At 52.1% G+C, this 18,319-nt stretch overlaps 1 protein-coding gene across 50 annotated transcripts in view; it reads left to right on the forward strand.

Annotated features, from left to right (window-relative positions):
- RNF144A (ring finger protein 144A) overlaps window positions 1-18,319 on the forward strand; it is a 206,231-nt gene that overhangs the window by 102,960 nt on the left and 84,952 nt on the right. For all 50 annotated transcript variants that reach the window (XM_081597080.1, XM_081597095.1, XM_081597075.1 and 47 more), the window contains 3 exons: window positions 2,681-2,888; window positions 4,438-4,585; window positions 11,392-11,481. In XM_081597080.1, coding sequence (XP_081453206.1) covers window positions 2,681-2,888; window positions 4,438-4,585; window positions 11,392-11,481 — 446 coding nt within the window. The remainder of the gene's footprint in view (window positions 1-2,680; window positions 2,889-4,437; window positions 4,586-11,391; window positions 11,482-18,319) is intronic.

Genomic DNA, 18,319 nt, shown 5'->3' on the forward strand with positions numbered 1-18,319 from the left:
GTGTTTTCATAGACATCCGAGAGCGGAGCCGGGCTGTGCTCCCGGGAAGGGGGTGCTGGCAGCACTAAGGGTGAAGGGTTCTGAGCTGGCAGCTCAGCTCAGTGTTTGCTCTCTGTCTGCTGTAGGGAGTCTCTCCCATGGGGATGGGCAGTGCCCTCTCACAGCTCCAAGAGGACACAAGTCACACGATGCGAGTGGTTACCATGGAAACCCTAACTAGGTCTCCTCTGCTGCGCGCTGCATCCTATAATCAGGGCTACATGTGCGGCGCTGAGAGGAGTGACCGGGAGATGCTGCCCAGCGGCGAGAGGCAGGAAGAGACCTTGGGAAAGCCGGTCCCCTCCTCATGGCACAGGCTGCTGAGAGCAGGAAGAGGGCACCGTGGGGACTGGAAGGACCTGAACTGGGCAGTGGTGTCCCCTTTGGGGCTCAGGTGGACCTGCACTGAACACTCTGTCAAGTCAGCCAGGAAGCCAACCCAGCGGAGGATGTAGCTTATCTGCACGCGTCCTGCCATCTTTGCAGGCTGAGCACCCACATCCTGCGGTGCCGTCCTCTGGGGGCTGTGCCTGTAGGGGGGCCCCATGATGTAGGTGAGGCAGGTCTAGGCTCACCCAGATCGGAGCCTGAACTGCTGGTAGCGAAATCCATATGTGGGCGGGGGAGGGCTGCCAGGTAAAAGGCACAGCACTCTGGGGGAGCAGCCTTTGGCGTTTCCTCCCGCCTCCCCGCTGTGCCCCAGGCCACCGTTCATCCCTCCGTCCTTCTTTCTCCTGCCCCCTCAGCCCGGGAACCCGCAGACCGCTGTCCCCACACGCGGGCATCTTCCCCACAAAACCACCTCCTCGGATCTGACAGCCAGAAACAGTCTTAGAAAAGCAAACACTCAGCTCATGACAAGACCTCGTTTTACACATTCACTCACCACTGAGGCTTCAGGAAGATTTTACCTTATTAACATGAACATCAATGAGAAAGTATCACATTTTCCTGGATGCCAGAGTTCCTTCTGCTGGACCTACTGCTTTGATAGTTTTTGTGCTATTGATTGGGCTCAGTCGCTTCAGTCGTATCCGACTCTTTGCAACCCTAGGGACCATAGCCCACCAGGCTCCCCTGTCCATGGGATTCTCCAGGCAAGAATACTGGAGTGGGTTGCCATGCCCTCCTCTGGGGGCTCTTGCTGACTCAGGGATCAAACTTGCATCTGCCTGTATCTCCTGCATTGCAGGCAGATTCTTTACCCACTGAGCCACCTGGGAAGCCCCTAGGTGCTATTGATTAATTCACCTTTGTAAAATAGTTAGGGTAGGAGTCAGCCAACCATGGCTGGTGGGCCAAATCTGCCCGGCCCCTGGCTTGGCGTTGTAAATAAAGTTTTATTGAAACACTCCTTTACAGATCAACACAGCTGCCTTTGTGCCCCCGAAGTAGAGCTGAGTAGTTGGATGGAGACCTCGTGGCCCTTAAAGACTGAAATACTCGCTGTCAGAATCAGATGATAAGGTGGTTTTCAGTCTGTTGGTACCCAACAGGAACTTGAGGGCTGAATCTGGCTTCCAGTTCAGGGAACGTGGCAAACACATGCCTGTTGAGGGGCAGCCCAGCCCGCCTGCAGCCCGTGACAGCTCAGCCTGCTGAGGGTCCCAGTGTCTACACATTCCATCTTTGATGTGGGTGAACTGGCCCACTCTGGCATTGGCCAGTCAAATAGCCGAGAAGAGTCTTTCATTGCTTCTAGGTTCACAGCGAAATACAGTCCGTTCCTTCTCAAGAGTGACCCTGGGAACAGCTTGCGAATCATTGGCTGACTTGGAGGCCTTTGCAAACACCCTGTAATCCTTTGGCCTCATCGCCTTTTGGCCTGGCATCAGCATCCATGTGGGTTCCAGTTGGGTGCTCCCTCCTGCCGTCCAGCACTGAGAGTCCAGTCACACTGGACAGAGGGCCCATGAGACCCGTCATCAGGCTCACTGTGGTGGTGGTGGGGGGGTGCAGCTCAGGACCCTTTATTTAAAGAAATGTGAGATGTGGACGCAGATGTGAAGGCATGCGAGTGTCACAGGGTCCTGTTTTTCAAAATCAGCTTTCTCACTAATTTCATTAAATCAGGCTCCACTTCAGAGGGAAAACCGGCTGTCGAAGAATGAATTTCACACAGTGCTTAGCTCAGGGCTTTGATGTGAATTTGGGATGGAAACCGTTGTAGGCGGATGCGCCCTTTGATGAGAAGAAGAGCCAGCCATCTCCTTTTCGTCTTATCTTTCCATCCTTACGCAACATTTTGGAGTGCCCACAGCACCCCCCACCCGAGGCCGTGAGCCTTCAAATGGACTGCTGTGGCAACACTGTGTATCAGGGCAGGCAGGTGGGGGCAGGAGGCGCTGGCTGGACTGCGCATGGGGTTTCCAGGATGGGGCTCCAGAGCCTTGAGGACTCTGGGGGTACTTGGGGGTTTGCTCTCCCTCCACGAGAGTGGGCTGGGGACAGGGGAGTGGCTGGAGGGAGGAGGGGCACTCAGGTGGGTCCCAGATCCTGAAAGGCATGTTATGTCTGACCTTGATTTTCTTTTCTCCCTTAAATATGAGAAGCTGTGCACTGATGTGTCCGTCTGTCCTAAGCCCCGCCAGTTCCCTGGTCCTGCAGACTCTGACTCGCCCGTTTTTTCTCTTTGTGTCAGAGGTGCTCCTGGACCCCTGTCGGACTTGGTGCCCGGCGTCTACTTGCCAGGCAGTGTGCCAGCTCCAGGAGATGGGGCTGCATACCCCCCAGCTGGTCCAGTGCAAAGCCTGTGACACGGAGTTCTGCTCTGCCTGCAAAGCCAGCTGGCACCCCGGCCAGGGTTGCCCGGAGACCACGCCCATCACCTTCCTTCCCGGGGAGAGCAGGTACCTTCCAGCGTGTCTTTCCTGGTCACCTTGTACTAATGAGTGAAACAGAACCTGTTAAACTGGTGCATGCCTCACAGTGCAAGAGTCTCGAGCTTAGGAAGACCCCAAGGGTATAATCGTTTGTTGGTGGTGGTGGTGTAGTCACTGCGTCCGACTCTTTTGCGACCCCGTGGACTGTATCCTGCCAGGCTCCTCTGTCCATGGGATTTCCTAGGCAAGAATCCCAGAGTGGGTTGCCATTTCCTTTTTCAGGGGATCTTCCCGACTCAGGGATCAAACCTACATCTCCTGCATTGCAGGTGGTCTCCTGTGTTGCAGGCAGATGCTTTACTGCTACGCCACCAGGGAAACATGTGTAATTGTTTGGAAGCTCACCGGTCCTCAGATAATCATGTGAAGTGATAACATATTTAACCCTTAGAGTCACTATGATGCTTCCACTATGTGGAAGGTCCTACAGTCAGAATGCGTTCAAAGTGCCAGAATTTGCTCTCAATTTCAGTGAATCTCTACTCATGAATGCTTTAGATTCTGCACAATCTGCTCAGTTCTGTGGAGAATCATGTTTCCCTTGGTAAATGCCGTGGGTTCATACAATATAGCAAATTCACCCCATAATCGGTGAGTTTGAGCCACTTCTTCAGATGACTCTGTGCATTGTCAGCTGACATAAAATTTAACAGCATGGGCTGGGCGTCCTTCTACAGTTAAACCTAGAAAGATACCTAGGTTGTCATTTTGTGAGCAGCATAGAACCCTCGCTGCCACTTACTGGGCACTTCACACAGGCTTGCCCTGCCCAGTGCCCTTCATGCATAATCCCGTCTGCCACACTCACACCAACCAGAAGCTGGGGCTCAGAGAGGTTGCCACCCAGGCCGTGTGCAGAAGAGCTGCATTTGGACTCAGGCTTCAGTCCGTCCATGCTCACCCCTGTGGCCTGCCCAGACCTCTCAGGAAAATAGTTTTGTACAGATGCCAAGTAGATCTAAGTAAGTGATTAGCATGTGTGTGTTTTTAACATTTTTTTTCCTTGATAATAACAAAGAGCATACCATGTATTATCAACCTTTTGGAAAGTATACAAATATATGAATAAGGACATAAAATTTGACCATAATCTCATCACTCAGAGACCTCCCTTCTAAGACTCTGCCCTTCTAAGCCTCTGCCCTTTTCTTTGGTTTGTCTGTACACATCTAAATTTAGATCTATGCTGACCTTGCTCATTTTTTTCCCCCACAGTTGCTGATTCAGTTTTTTTTTTTGGTGATTATTTTCCAGAGTTTGAGATTCTTTGGTTTTGACTTATTTCACTTAATAGCAAGTGACCTCATAACAACCCACTCCAGTATTCTTGTTTGGGAAATCCCGTGGACAGAGGGGCCTGGTGGGCGACAGTCCCTGGGGTCGCAGAGGGTCGGACACGACTGAGCACACACACAACCTCAGCCCCTCTAGTTGAGCTCGTGATTCCGGGGCGGCCCCTGCCAGCAGTCACCCTGGAGCCTCCGAGCACAGCCTGACGGGGTCTCTCCCGCTTCAGCTCCACTTTCAAGCTGGACGAGGACGACGCACCCATCAAGCGCTGTCCCAAGTGCAAGGTCTACATTGAGCGGGACGAAGGCTGCGCCCAGATGATGTGTAAGAACTGCAAACACGCCTTCTGCTGGTACTGCCTCGAGTCCCTGGATGTGAGTACCAGTTGGGTGGTGGGGGTCTTCAAGGGGCAGACTGAGTGGGAGGCGTGGCCCAGCCACTGCACAGTGACTAAGGGGACCCTCCTGGGCCACGGAAGTCATGCCATCAGGTGTTTATTCTGTGCCTGTGAAAATATGAGCTCATGTGATGCAGTGGTATCAGAAGGTGGGAGTTGGTGCAGGAGCTCCAAGAGTGCAGAGTGGGCTTCGGCCTGGGTTTTCAGGGAGTGGGTAGATCTCAGCATCTTAGGTTTCCGACTGTGGGGCTGTCTTAGCTCAGGCTGCTGAAACCAAATCATCCCCGCCACCAGGGAGCTGAAACTGGATGCTGATCTCTCGGTTGTGGGGGCTGGACGTCTGAGTGCCAGCGGGCTTGGGTTCGGGACCCTCTTCCTGGTGTGCAGGCAGCCGCCTTCTTGCTGTGGCCTCACCTGGTGGAGAGAGGACCCTCTGGACCCTTGCCTGTTCCTCCAAGGACACAAATTCCATCATGAGGGTTGCAGCCTCATGACCTCATCTGAACCTGATCACCTTCCAGAGGCCCCACTTCCAAATCCCATCACACTGGGTATTAGGGCTTCCCCATAGGAGTTTTAGGTGGGGGGGAACACAAGCAATCCATCACAGGGACCACTCCTGGAAGAGCAAGGATGAGAGGGCCTCGGATGTCGGGGACGGAGCAGTTGCTTCAGTAACAGTCGTGTCTCCTGCAGGGCCGAGGAACGTACAGACCCTTGGCTGTCTGGCCTCATGTGGCCACCTTCTCCCAGGTGTACCTTGTGCTGTCTGTCACACAGGGAGATCCTGCCAGGGGCGCCGGGTCCACCTGATCTCAAATCCCTGCCTTTTCTGGAGCTCTCGGGCCTAAGTCAGACCGTACTTCTTTCGAGCTTCCTGTTTACTTTCTCATCTGTATCAGGAGTGGGCATCTTGCCAACATGATGACATTATGACTCCAATTTTATAAGAGTTTATTTGTACAGCTGTTTCTAAAGTGTGTTAGTGGCTTAGTCACGTCTGACTCTTTGTGACTGCATGGACTATGGCTTCTGGAGAATGGGATTCTCCACGCCAGAATACTGGAGTGGGTTTCTATTCCCTCCTCCAGGAGATCTTCCTGACCCAAGGATCGAACCCAGGTCTCCCGCATTGCAGGCAGATCCTTTACCGTCTGAGCCACCTACGATCAAATAGAACTAATCATCTATTAAAATCATTGTAGTTGGTGACAGTCAAAGCCTATTGAGCCATATGTGATAAAGGGATGGCTTTATATTTATTTGTCCTTTACAGCAAAGGTGTGTCTGGGATGGAGCCAGCCCATCCCATAATAGTATTAAGATTTAATTAGAATAAAAGGAGATCAGAATGGCCCTGTGTTTACCTTAATGGGAGCTCACCTGTCTGACAGCTGCTGCTTCTCATCCTGACTGTCTGCAGTCAGAGCACCATGTCTGGGTGAGTCTCCTATTGAGAGGTTATCGCAGGTGATTTAGCTTTATATATCCTTGCAGAGAAGGGTCAACTCAGACCGCAGAGGTGAAGGAGAAAGAATTCTTAACAGTGTGCAAAGTGGGAGAACTTTGAAAGTTTGCCTGTCCCAAGATGGACAGGCCTAGAGATTGTCAAGGAGAAAATAAATGTCTGTTTGAGATGGATGCTTGAATAAGCTAACAGGTCTGTAATTCAAAGGCCACCTATAAAAATATTACACAGATTGCTTCTTTCTGGTTTTTTCTTTCAAAAAGCCTGTTGTCCCTTTGTTAACTTTAAATCACTAAATGTATAGGAGATCTTTGTGTAGCTGAACAAATCTGGGGAGTATATTGCCATCTTTCTGCCCTGGAGGTTTCCTTTTCCTTTCCTAAGCAAGTTTAATAAATCACTTTGGCAAGGTTAATTTTCTTTAACTTAAAACCAATAATAGGTTTGTTCACTGACTTTATGCAATGGGAAGGGGATATTTAGAATGATATCTGAAGCATTACCAAGTCCTTATGGTCTTCAAAGTCTATATGTATATGGTTTCTCTATGTATCATATATATATATGTATATGGGGCTTCCTTAATGGCTCAGTTGTGGAGAATCTGCCTGCAATGCAGAAGAACTGGGTTCAATCCCTGGGTCAGGAAGATTCCCTGGAGAAGGGAATGGATACCCACTCCAGCATTCTTCCCTGGAGAATTCCATGGACAGAGGAGCCTGAAAGGCTTACAGTCCTTGGGGTTACAAAGAGCCAGACACAACTTAGCGACTAACACTTTTCAGTCTATACGTAGTCTTTCTATATATCGGAAAGATCCCCTGGAGGAAGACATGGCAACCAACTCTGGTATTTTGGCCTGGAGAATCGTATGGACAAAGGAGCCTGGCAGGCTACAGTCCATGGGGTTGCAAAGAGTCAGACACGACTGAAGCGACTTAGCACATAGTCTTCTATATTATGTAATTCTATATATACTCTCTATATATCATACATAGTCTCTCTATATTATGTAAATATATGATATATAATTTTACACTTCACTGTATTTTTTTTTTGAAAGCTCACCATTAATTTATATTATCTACTCTCTGTTCTGCAATTTCCCATTCCTTATCAACTTTTCCTAAAAGGGAAAGGAAGTGAAACATCAGTTTTAACTACACGTTATCAAATCTCCCAGTGGATTCTGGGGGAAAGTATTAGACGTGGGCAGACACAGAGCCTGACTTCCAGAGAGACCATAGCTTTGCTGTGACCTCTCCTGCGACCTTGACATCCCCTCGACCTATCTCCTTTGAGCCCAAAGCTGTTCTCTTTCTGCTCTGGTTTCCGGAGAGAAACCCTGTCTGTCCGTCCGTGTGTCCGTCTGACTCAGTTCTAAAGCACAGTTCCTGCCAGCAAGAGGCCCCATTGTTTCCAGGCTCCCAGGGACCAAGGCAGCAATTTCCTCCTTGAAAGCTGCCATCTTCGGGGCCAGGAGTGTCCTGTTTTTCTCTATAGGTGAGCAGCTGCTGCCTAGTGACCCTGTGGCCACAGAACGCAGACCCTGAAGGACAGGGAGTCTGCTCTGGGGCGGTCAGTCAAGGACAGTAGCCGTGACTCAAAGTAAGTGTGTGAACCAGGTCTGGAAGCAACAGTGCGTCCGGAGTGGAGACAGGGCTGGCAGGTCTCCCGTCTCTCCCGGGGAATTTTCCTTCCCTGCACCAGCTCCTGAGCACCCCTGCGCCTCATGAAGTTACCCTTCATCTTCCAGCGCTGCCTTCCATCCTGGTCCTCACCTGCCCACCCAGCCGGGCCCGGCCCCCAGGCCTCACAGGGGAGGCCCTGGACCACACCTGCTCGTCTGCTGCTCTGCTGGCCCCACAGTCACTGCTTACAGTGGGGGGGACCCACTCTCTTTCTTCCTTTTGGGGGCGAGTGAATAGTTACTATGTATGAAGTGATGGTCATATGCAGCCTCTGTGCTTTGCTCTGCATACCTCTGTTACTTCATCCAGCCATCCCCAACCTTTTTGGCTCCAGGGACCAGTTTCGTGGAAGACAGTTTTTCCATGCACTGTGGTGGTAGGGTGGATGGTTTGGGGATGATTCAAGGGCATTACATTTATCGTGTACTCTATGATTATTGCATCAGCTCCCCCGTAGATCATCAGGCATCAGATTCCGGCGTGAGAGGTGGAATGATCATTTCCTGTTTTTGAGAAGCCTACGAAGGTTAGCGATCCTTTCCCAAAGCCCCGAAGGAGTGAGGAACAGACCCAGCGTCCATTCTCGGGTCTTTCAGACTCCAGACCCCACCGTGTGGGTTAGACTGGCTTCCGTCAGGCAGACCTGACTCAGAGTGGGACAGGGAGTCTCAGGCCTTCCGTGGTGGGGCTGCTGTGAGTTCATTCATTCATCTCTGAGCATCTGGCTGCCTGAGCTCTGTCGCCAGCTCCATTGTTTCTGCGTCCACCTGGGAGCTTGTTACGGCTCCTCTCAACAATGTGAAGGAAACGTTCACGCTCACCATCCACCTGGGTTCCTGGCAGGCCCTGCGGTGGTTATTCCCCAGGCCTTCATCCAGGAACTTAAGGTCACTGATGAAATCACTGTTCCATTGTGAAAGCATCTTCCAGCGCTTTTGTCTGGGGGAAAGCTTTCATTTCATTCAGGAAACGTGCCATGAGTGTCAACAGCTCCGCTCTGCATGGAGGGGGGGACTGCCATGTTGAGGCCAGCAGAGTTCATGACCCCGAGGAGCTGGTGACCCCCCAGTTAAGAAGCCCCCGGTAGCACTAGGTCCCTGTGGGCGGTGCCGTAAGACGGTGCGTGTGGGATCTCCGGCAGCCCCTCCAGGGGTGGGGGGCGGTCCCTGGGTCCAGGGACGTCAAAGGTGTGGGCATAGCTGGTGGAGAGTTCACTGACCAGGCAGAGGGCAGAGTGTGGGAGGCGGGCCTCCAGAGAACAGGATGTGGTGAGGAAGGACGTGAGCTGTACGTGGCCTGGGCCTGGCCAAGGTGGGGGCCGTGACCGGGGTCTCTGGGCCGAGATGGAGGTTGACCTCCATCACAGGGGCTCATGGCCCCCAAGTGCTGGTCCACGGCGGGTTGATGAAGGTCACACAGGGCGTCTGTAACCCGGGCCCACCCTGGACCCTGAGTCAGGAGCTGCGGCCCCCAAGGGCTCCTGGTGACTGTAACGAGCAACAGGGTTTGTGCAGCTTTGCTGGAGGAGATCCCTGAAGACTTCGCAGCTGGGCAAGACAGCATAGTTCGCCTTGTGTTTCAGTAGACAAATCCAAAGGGTATCCGAGAGCCTCCAGAGCAAGACTTTGTGAAGAACAGCCTGGCAAAGTGAGACCCCGGATGAAAAGTTAACCTCCGTGGTATGTGAGTGAAAAAAAATAGAACGAGGAGTTCAAGGAAGAGAAAGTGCGCAGTGGACACAAGTCATCAGAAACGGCTTTGAGAAGACATCCCCGGCCGGCCGAGCCGTATGTTCATCTCCGCCCGTGTTCTCCTGGACAGCTGAGGGGCTGGGTGAGGTGAGAGGGGGCAGTCTGGGGCCGCCCACCTCCCTGGAAGGCATCTCACTACCACCCCTCAAAACCAGAATTTCCTGCTACTCCAGTGCCCATTCAGACTCCAGGAGGCTGACCTATGAGGTCATCAGACCAGATGCCAGCGGTTCCCAGGACCAGAGGAGGGCTCCCGGGCCGTGCCACCCGTGGGGATGCTAAGGGACACCACTGTGACCAGCTCTGCCCAGCTCCAAGAGGAATGGCTTCCTATCTCAAGACACGCTGGACCGGGCTTCTTTGCTCTTCTCTCAGAAAGAGGCTCTGTTTGCAGTCTCGGTTACATGAAGAAACAGCGTGCGCCTCCCTTCTGTGCTGCTTGCTGAGCTGGTTCTCCTTGTGGGTGACAGGAGAGAAAACAGCCCCTCCTGTTAATGGAGGAGCAGAGGGGTTTGTACAGAAAACGCCCTCCTGCACCTCGGTTCCTGTTTGCTGAGGTCTAGGTGCCAAGCTCCGAGCTGGCAAGGTAGTTACAAGGCTGACGTTGTTGCTTCAGGGGCGCGACTCCAGGAGCCCCTGCCGGTCTGGTGAAGACTCCCAGGGGATTGGAGGTGGAGGTGGGGGTGTGGTGGGGAGGGGTGGGCAGGACGTTTCGGCCACGTCGGAAGGGAGTCGCCTCCGTTCTAGACAGTCGGGGGAACTGTGGATGGAGGACTGGTCTCCAGCCAGCTCTTGAGCCATGAGAACGTTTTCTGGTCTGAGTGGAGAAGAAGCACTTTCCGGGTGAGAAGGCTGGCGCTAGAGGCCGAGGATGGACCGTACACACCGGAAGTCATCTCATCTGGGAGTAATTCTGCCAGGGCGGCAGGAAGCCGGGAAGGCAGGGCCTCCGGGGAAGAAAGCTCAGCCCGGGGGCTGCTGGCGGCTCCCGGAGTGGCCCAGCCTCTGACCTACTTCTTCAGAAGCCCTGCATCAGCGCGGATTCCTGGAGCCGGAGCCAGACTTGGACGGGGGCCGAAGTAGGAGCAGGGCTCCCTCTCGTGGCCTGTGAGCCTTCGGTCGCGGAGGATGGAGGGAGCCCAGGGCGCCGGGTTGGCTGCAGCCCCTTCCCGTGAACCCGCTTCCTCTGCTGTTGTCCGTGTTCCCTCACATCCCCGTTTTGAGTGGATTTTTTTTTTCCGTTTAAAAATAAGGTTTATTTGGAACGCTGCTGCTGCTGCTAAGTCCCTTCAGTCGTGTCCAACTCTGTGCGACCCCATAGACAGCACCCCACCAGGCTGCTCTGTCCCTGGGATTCTCCAGGCAAGAATACTGGAGTGGGTTGCCATTTCCTCCTTCATTATTTGGAATAACTTTCTTTAATAATTCTACATTTTTATTCTGGGGAATGCACAGGTATAGACAACACGGTCTTTACCGTTTGTTGAAAAGGTGTAGTCTTTGTATTGATTTTTGTATTACTTATTTTTTGTATTTTTGTATTAATTAGTTTTTTGTATTCATTTTTGTATTAATTAGTCTTTGTATTAATTCAAAAAGAAAGATAAGCCTCTTCTTTCCTGTAAAGAATTCTCACCGCACTTGAACTAAGACTCTGGAGCACTCAGCAGAGAAGTGTGGGATGGCCAGCCAGAATCAGTCAGTCGGCTTTCTTTCTTCTCAATCGGATACCTGAGATAGGAACTCTAGTTCTAAATATTAGGAAAGGAAAGAGAGGGAATATGACAGACTGCTGCAAACCTCGGGAGCAGGCAGGACGCGCTGAGCGGAGCCTGCCGTCCCATCCACCTCTGTTCTTTCTCTCCCTCCGCAGGACGACTTCCTCCTGATCCATTATGATAAAGGGCCCTGCAGGAACAAGCTGGGCCACTCCAGGGCGTCTGTCATCTGGCATCGGACTCAGGTAGGAGGCGGCGCGCCTGGAGTTTTGATCTCGGGGACAGAGACACAGAGAGAGAGAGAGAAACAGGACCTGTCTGTGTCATTTCCAGGAGACTTGCCAGCTGGTCAAAGATCTCTCATATAGAAAAACAGCTAGTAAATGCGGTAGCTGCCAGAGTTTTTCCTGGACCGAGATTATGCTTTCGGTAGGCCTGCCTGACATGAATGGTGGTGGTGATGGTTTAGTCGCTAAGTCGTGTCCAACTCTTGCGACCCCATGGACTGTAGCCCTCCAGGCTTCTCTGTTCATAGGATTCCCCAGGCAGGAATACTGGAGTGGGTTGCCATTTCCTTCTCCAGGGGATCTTCCCGACCAAGGAATCAAACCCAGTTCTCCTGCATTGCAGGCAGATTCTTTACCTAACATGAATACGCCCCACATTTTAGCACGTGGTGGTTCTTCAACATCAGACGTCCGGTTGCTTCTGCCTACTCCTGGCTTTGGTCATGGCCCGCTGTGCGTGGTCCATCCTTGCTGGCTCTTATTGAAGAGCTTCCCACAGAGGCCCCTGGGTGAGCGCGTTAGTCACAGGGAAGAATAAGAGGGAAGGGATGGAAAGGTCCCCGCGCGGTGATGTCTGTGCAGCCGGTCAGTGGGAGTTATTCATACTTTCAGCAGATGTTTACTTCCTCCTGTGTGCCTGGCGCTGTTGTAAGAGTTGGAAACACTCTGGTGAAGGAGATCGATGGAGCTTTCCCTTAAGGCCGCACATCTCCTTGTAGGGACAGTGAACCAGGAGCGGCATATGGTCTGAATTCAGCTGTAGGGGAGGGGTGATTGGGAGGGGTCTTTAGATGGTGCGGCCTGGAAGGCTTCTTGGAGGTGGTGCCTATGGCCAAGGACTGAATGATGGGGAGCTGGTGGTAGGAGTAGGTGGGACAGGGCAGAGGGGACATTCTAGCCAGAGGAGGGACAGTTCATACAGGGAGATAGTCTAGGAAGAGAGGGGCAGTTCATACAGGGGGACAGTCTAGGCAGAGGGGACAGAGTTGGGCTGAAGGGCAGAAGTGTGGTGTGGATGTCTGTGTGGACAGAGCAGGAGGAGGTAGCAGTGGTCAGAGATGATCAGGGTGGACCCCATGGGCACTGCAGGCCACGGTATGATGTTCAGGTGTGCTGCGGGCATGGTGAGAAGCCCCTGAGGGGACCGGTAGGCAAGCCTCAGTGCACACCAGCTCCTGGGATAGGGAAGAGCCTCTGTGGGCTCCAGCCTCGTTCTTGGCACGTCTCAGCACAGCCCCGAGGCAGGCCGTCTGGGAGACGCAGGAGCCGAGTCTCAGGTGGTTTCCTAGGAACGGAGACAGACTTCCTGTAACTGTGCTTCTCCTGTGATCCCCGCTGCAGACCCCGTGGCAAGGCCGACAGGCCCCCAGCTGGCCGAAGGTAGACAGTCCCGCTTTGCAATTGTCCTCTCCGCCTGGTAGGGAGGCAGATGCTGCAGACAGTGTGTCAACAAAGGCCCGTGGCTGCATTCCAGGAAATCGCTTTTAAAAAGCAGGGGGTGGCATTGACTGGGGTACAAGTTGGGCGACTCTGAGTGCACTAAAACCCATAAATTGGGCATTAAGTGGCTGAGATGTAAGGTATGTAAGTTGCTGCTGCTGCTGCTAAGTCGCTTCAGTCGTGTCTGACTTTGTGCGACCCCATAGATGGCAGCCCACCAGGCTCCCCCGTCCCTGGGATTCTCCAGGCAAGAGTACTGGAGTGGGTTGCCATTTCCTTCTCCAGTGCATGAAAGGGAAAAGTGAAAGTGAAGTCGCTCAGTCGTGTCTGACTCTTAGCGACCCCATGGACTGCAGCCTACTGGGCTCCTCCGTCCATGGGATTTTCCAGGCAAGAGTACTGGAGTGGGTTGCCATTGCCTTCTCCGAAGGTATGTAAGTTACAACTCCATAAAGTTGTAAGAGCAAAACAAAGCACAACGGACTGTGAACTCCATCCGTTCCGAGGGCCAGTCTGCTGACCTCTATGTGAGAGCGGATTTGAGCTGCATTTTATTGTGCCTTCCGGGCCAGCACGTGCAGCTCCAGGGCTCCCCTGCCCCCTCTACGTTGAAACAAGACACTGAACAACAGAAACGGACTCTCCAGCAGTTCTAGAGGCCAGGAGGCTGAAGTCGAGGTGTGGGCAGGGCCTCTCTCCCTTGGAACCTGTAGGAGGGTCCCCCTGCCTCTTCCAGCTCCAGGTGAGGCCCTGTCACCCTGGCTCCTCGGTTCACAGGTGTGTCCCTCCGGCACTTCACCTTGTCTCTGTGTCCAGGTGTCCCTCTTGGTGAAGACACCTGTTGTAATGGATTAGGGTCCATCCTGGGAATGTCATCTTAACCCGATTCCCTGTAAAGAACTGAAGAGCCTCTTGATGAAAGTGAAAGAGGGGAGTGAAAAAGCTGGCTTAAAACTCAACAGTCAGAAAACTAAGATCACGGCATCCGGTCCTCTCCCTTCATGGCAAATAGATGGGGAGAAAGTGGAAACAGTGATAGATTTTATTTTCTTGGGCTCCAAAATCACTTTAGAGACTCCTGGACAGAAAGGAGATCCAACCAGTCAATCCTAAAGGAAATCAACCCTGAATATTCATTGGAACGACTGATGCTGAAGCCCCAATACTTTGGCCATCTGATGCGAAGAGCTGACTCATTTTAAAAGACTCTGATGCTGGGAAAGATTGAAGGCAGGAGGAGAAGGGGACGACAGAAGATGAGATGGTTGGATGGCATCACTGACTCTACGGACATGAGTTTGAGCAGCTCTGGGAGTCGGTGATGAACAGGAAAGCCTGGTGTGCTGCAGTTCATGGGGTCTCAGAGAGTCAGACTGAACAACAACAGCAATCTCCATAAAGACCCTGTTTCCAAACAAGGAGCTGTTTTCTCTCCTTCCCATGTCTCCACCTGGCCGGAGCCACAGCGAGCTTCCCAGGAGTGCCTGAGCACCGGTGGAGACTGTCACCCTGTTTGATAACAAGGCCGGGCTGTGTGGTCACACCCCAGCCCTCATGCCTGTTTATTCTCAGGAGTGAGTCTCGTGTTTCTGGGGTCGTGAGCGGCGCTGGTAACAGGCACTTGGAGAACAGGCCCCGAAGAAATGCAGAAACCTGGACAGGGCTTCCCGGCCTCCACCATTGTTGAGGAAGAAGCCTGTGGACACCTCCCACTAACTCCTCTTGGCCGCATCGCTCAGCACCTTCTGGGGGCAAATGCTCAGTGCCAGCTCTGAGCCACCTCTGGAGCCACTTGAACGAGGATGTGCCCCTGATCTCAGGCCCCTCTCAGTGCTGGTGAAATTGAGCAGCGGCACCTTCAGTGTAAAGCAGGCAGGCTGCTGGCCCTCTGAACTCATCCATCCCCTGCCTTGAAACACACACACGCGTGGCCAGTGTCCTGAGAACTGTTATCAGCTGGCCATGGGGCGGGGGGCAGGCTACATTGTAGTTTTGGCCTCTTCTGCGGTGTCAACTCTCCTGGGACAGCCGTTTCAAGCTGCCAAGGTGATACCATTGCATGGAGAGCTGGGAAGAGACGTGGGAGAAGCCCCCATGTCCCCAGACACAGCCTCTGACCTGACCTCCGAGCATTCAGGCTATGGTGCAGCTGACACTCAGGCCGCGTTCAGTACCCAGTCTCAATGAACGTAATGTGTTCTGATCATTTTACCACCTCTTTGTCTTCGCTTACCGCTACCAAGCCCTGGAGTTGTGTTGAAGAACTCTCTCTAGGGGAGAGGACTCAGAACCTCCCGGACTCCACTGAGCTGGTTCATCCCATATGAACACATTGGACATTTGTGAAGGCAGAGACTCTGGACTGTGCTTGGGAGCTGGTGATGGTCACACAGACCGGGCTCTGCTCTGATGAGTGGGTGCCTTGAGAAACAGTCTGAGTGGTTAATTGCTCCTTTAAATCAGGGTTTGTCCGGGGAGAAGGGTCCTTGTTTCACATGATTCCCTCTTTACCCTCTGGCCCCAGGGTATGTCATTTCTGCCTGACATGTTTATAAGATGCTCACTAAGTGATGATTTTTGTTGTGAGATATTTGCTTCCTGTCTCATTCTTTTCTGTTGGCTGACTTCCTTTTGACTATACCCATTTCCTCCTTTTCTAATGGAAGTGGGTCCTGGCTGCTGGCCGCTCAAAAGCCGATGAAGAGGCCAGGTTGGTTGGAAAGAAAGTTTGCTTTAGTTTGGAAGCCGGCAATAGGGTAGGGTGGGAGGGCGAAGGCTGGACACCTGTCCAAAAGCTGACTTTCCCGCCACCCTTGGTAATCAGGACAAGAGCTCTTATAGACAGAAGGAGGGGGCTCCATGCAGAAACAGCACAGTCAGCTCAGTCTGTCACCTTCACGTTGGTTATCGGTGGTGTGACCAGTGTCATCTTGATTGTTCTAAGTACAGTTAATCTTTAGTTCCAGGGTTACTTTGTTCCCATCTCCTTGAGGACAGTTGTCCGAATTGTGGCAGCCCATGTCGTGACTGCATTTCGGTCATCACGTAATTAACTCCTCCACCAGGTGGGGGGTTCAGTGTCTACAAGACAGCTCACAGGACACGGCTCCGAATATTATCTCTAGCCCCTGAGGAGGAACTGAAGGTCCTTGACTTTGCTTAATGACTTAAACTGTTGTTATTTGGTCTCCTTTGATTGTTTTCCTTGTTTCTGCGTATTCTCACTTCTCTGATCAAACTTGTTCTTTGGCTAAAGTATTTCCATAGACAAAAGGCAGACAGAGGACATAGGGCAGGGGCGAGGACCTTAGGGTCCTGCTTTGTTTCACTATCACCAATTGGGAACGATTGGGTAACCTAGCTGGTTCAACGGCACGCCGAGAAAGAGACAAGATAGAGTGAAAGCGAAGGTGTCTTATTGACCAAGGATGTGAGCATCTGGTCAAGGGTTTTGATCTGGTTTTGATGCAAGAGTCCCTGGCTCCCTGGAGAATGAGAGTGTGTTCCCAGTGGCTGAGGTTGTTCAAGGTGCCCTGCAGATCAGCGATGCCTTCCTGTGGGTTTTATGTATTCTGAAATAGCCGTGTGCGTGATTTTATCAGAGTGTGATCTGAATTTAGAACTTACAATTGGCACCAATGGACTTAGCCAGCTTGTCAGAAAGCATGGATTCTTAGTATGAGCACAGTCTAATTTATAAACACCATATGATGTGTGTGTGTGTATGTGTGTGCACCTGTGTGTGTGCAGGTGTGTGCATGTGCCTGTGATAGTTTTCAGGTAAAATCAAAGTCAAGGGACACTTTCGTTCACCCCGCTCTGATGTTGTAGCATATTATCGTATTTCAGAGCTGATACTAACCCTCAGAGATGTTTTACTTCATTTGTTTATTTTATCATTGAGAAAACTGCTTCCTAGGTGGCGCTAGTGGTAAAGAGCCTGACTGCCAAGGCAGGAGACATAAGAGACATGGGTTCGATCCCTGGGTCAGGAAGATCCCCCTGGAGGAGGAAATGGCAGCCCACTCCAGTACTCTTGCCTGGAGAATCTCCATGGACAGAGGAGCCTGGCGGGCTTCAGTCCATGGGGTCCCAAAGAGTTGGACACGACTGAAGTGACTTAGCACGAAGCCCAGAGAGATGAGCACTGAGACAGAATTAGAACCACAAGCCCCGGGGTTTGCGTATTTATCGCTCTGAACACTAGGTGGCGGATGAACTCCACCTTCAGTTCGAATTCCGGCTGTAGCAGCTGATGGAGGGAGCCAGGTAAGGGGCAACCTCTCAGCTTCTTTGTCCAGCTTCCCTCCCTGATTTGAATGACAGCATGTATACACTTGAGGCTTATTTCCTTTGGTATGTACTCATCCCTAGGAGTAAACATATGTTTTAAATCAGATCAAAATTTGTAACAATACATGTTGGACTTTAAACTGCAGGAATAACACAGGTCTTGTTGTTCAGTCACTCAGTCGTGTCTGACTCTTGGCGACCCCATGGACTGCAGCACACCAGGCTCCCCTGTCCTTCACCATCTCCTGGAGTTTGCTCAAACTCATGTCCACTGAAGTGGTGATGCCACACAGTTTGTGGTCACTCCCTAAGGCACCTGTGTATGCCTTTCTGCTCTCCCACTTGGAGTGCCTTACCCCCGTCATTCCTGTTTACCACCCATCTCCTCGTAAGCCTTATAATCTCAGCCGTTTCCCATTGCACACTCTCCTGCCCGTGGCTCATGTACGTGTCCGGCTCCGGGTTTCCTTTACACCTGGAACCTGATAGCAGTTGTTGTAAACTGTATTATCAGCTATAATCATGCTGTCTTTCCACCAGAGTGGGTGGTAGCTGAGAGCCAAGGTCTTATGTGCCTCTGTGTTTGCAGCACCTAATAACAGTGTTGGGCTCAGAGGATGCTTGATGGCTAATTGAATCTATAATTGAATGGATGTTTGGTTACTTTGATGAAAGGAGGGAAAGGGCAAGGAAGAAGAAAAGGGGGAAAGAGAGAGAGGATGAAAGGAAGGAAGTGAAGGGTAAGAACTATGGGCAGATGGAAGGATGGGTGGATGGATAGATGAATGGATATAGGTGGATATAGGTGTATGGATGGATGGATATAGGTGGGTGGAGGGATGGATGGGTAGGTGGGTGGAGGGATGGATGGATAGATGGATGGATATAGGTGGATATAGGTGGGTGGATGGATGGATATAGGTGGGTGGAGGGATGGATGGATGGATGGATGGGCGGGTGGAGGGATGGATGGGTATAGGTGGGTGGAGGGATGGATGGATGGATGGATGGATGGATGGGCAGGTGGAGGGATGGATGGGTGGAGGGATGGATGGATATAGGT

The sequence above is a fragment of the Giraffa tippelskirchi genome, chromosome 4, assembly GCF_054371585.1.
Source record: "Giraffa tippelskirchi isolate mGirTip1 chromosome 4, T2T-mGirTip1v1.2.pri, whole genome shotgun sequence".
NCBI classification, from domain to species: domain Eukaryota; kingdom Metazoa; phylum Chordata; class Mammalia; order Artiodactyla; family Giraffidae; genus Giraffa; species Giraffa tippelskirchi.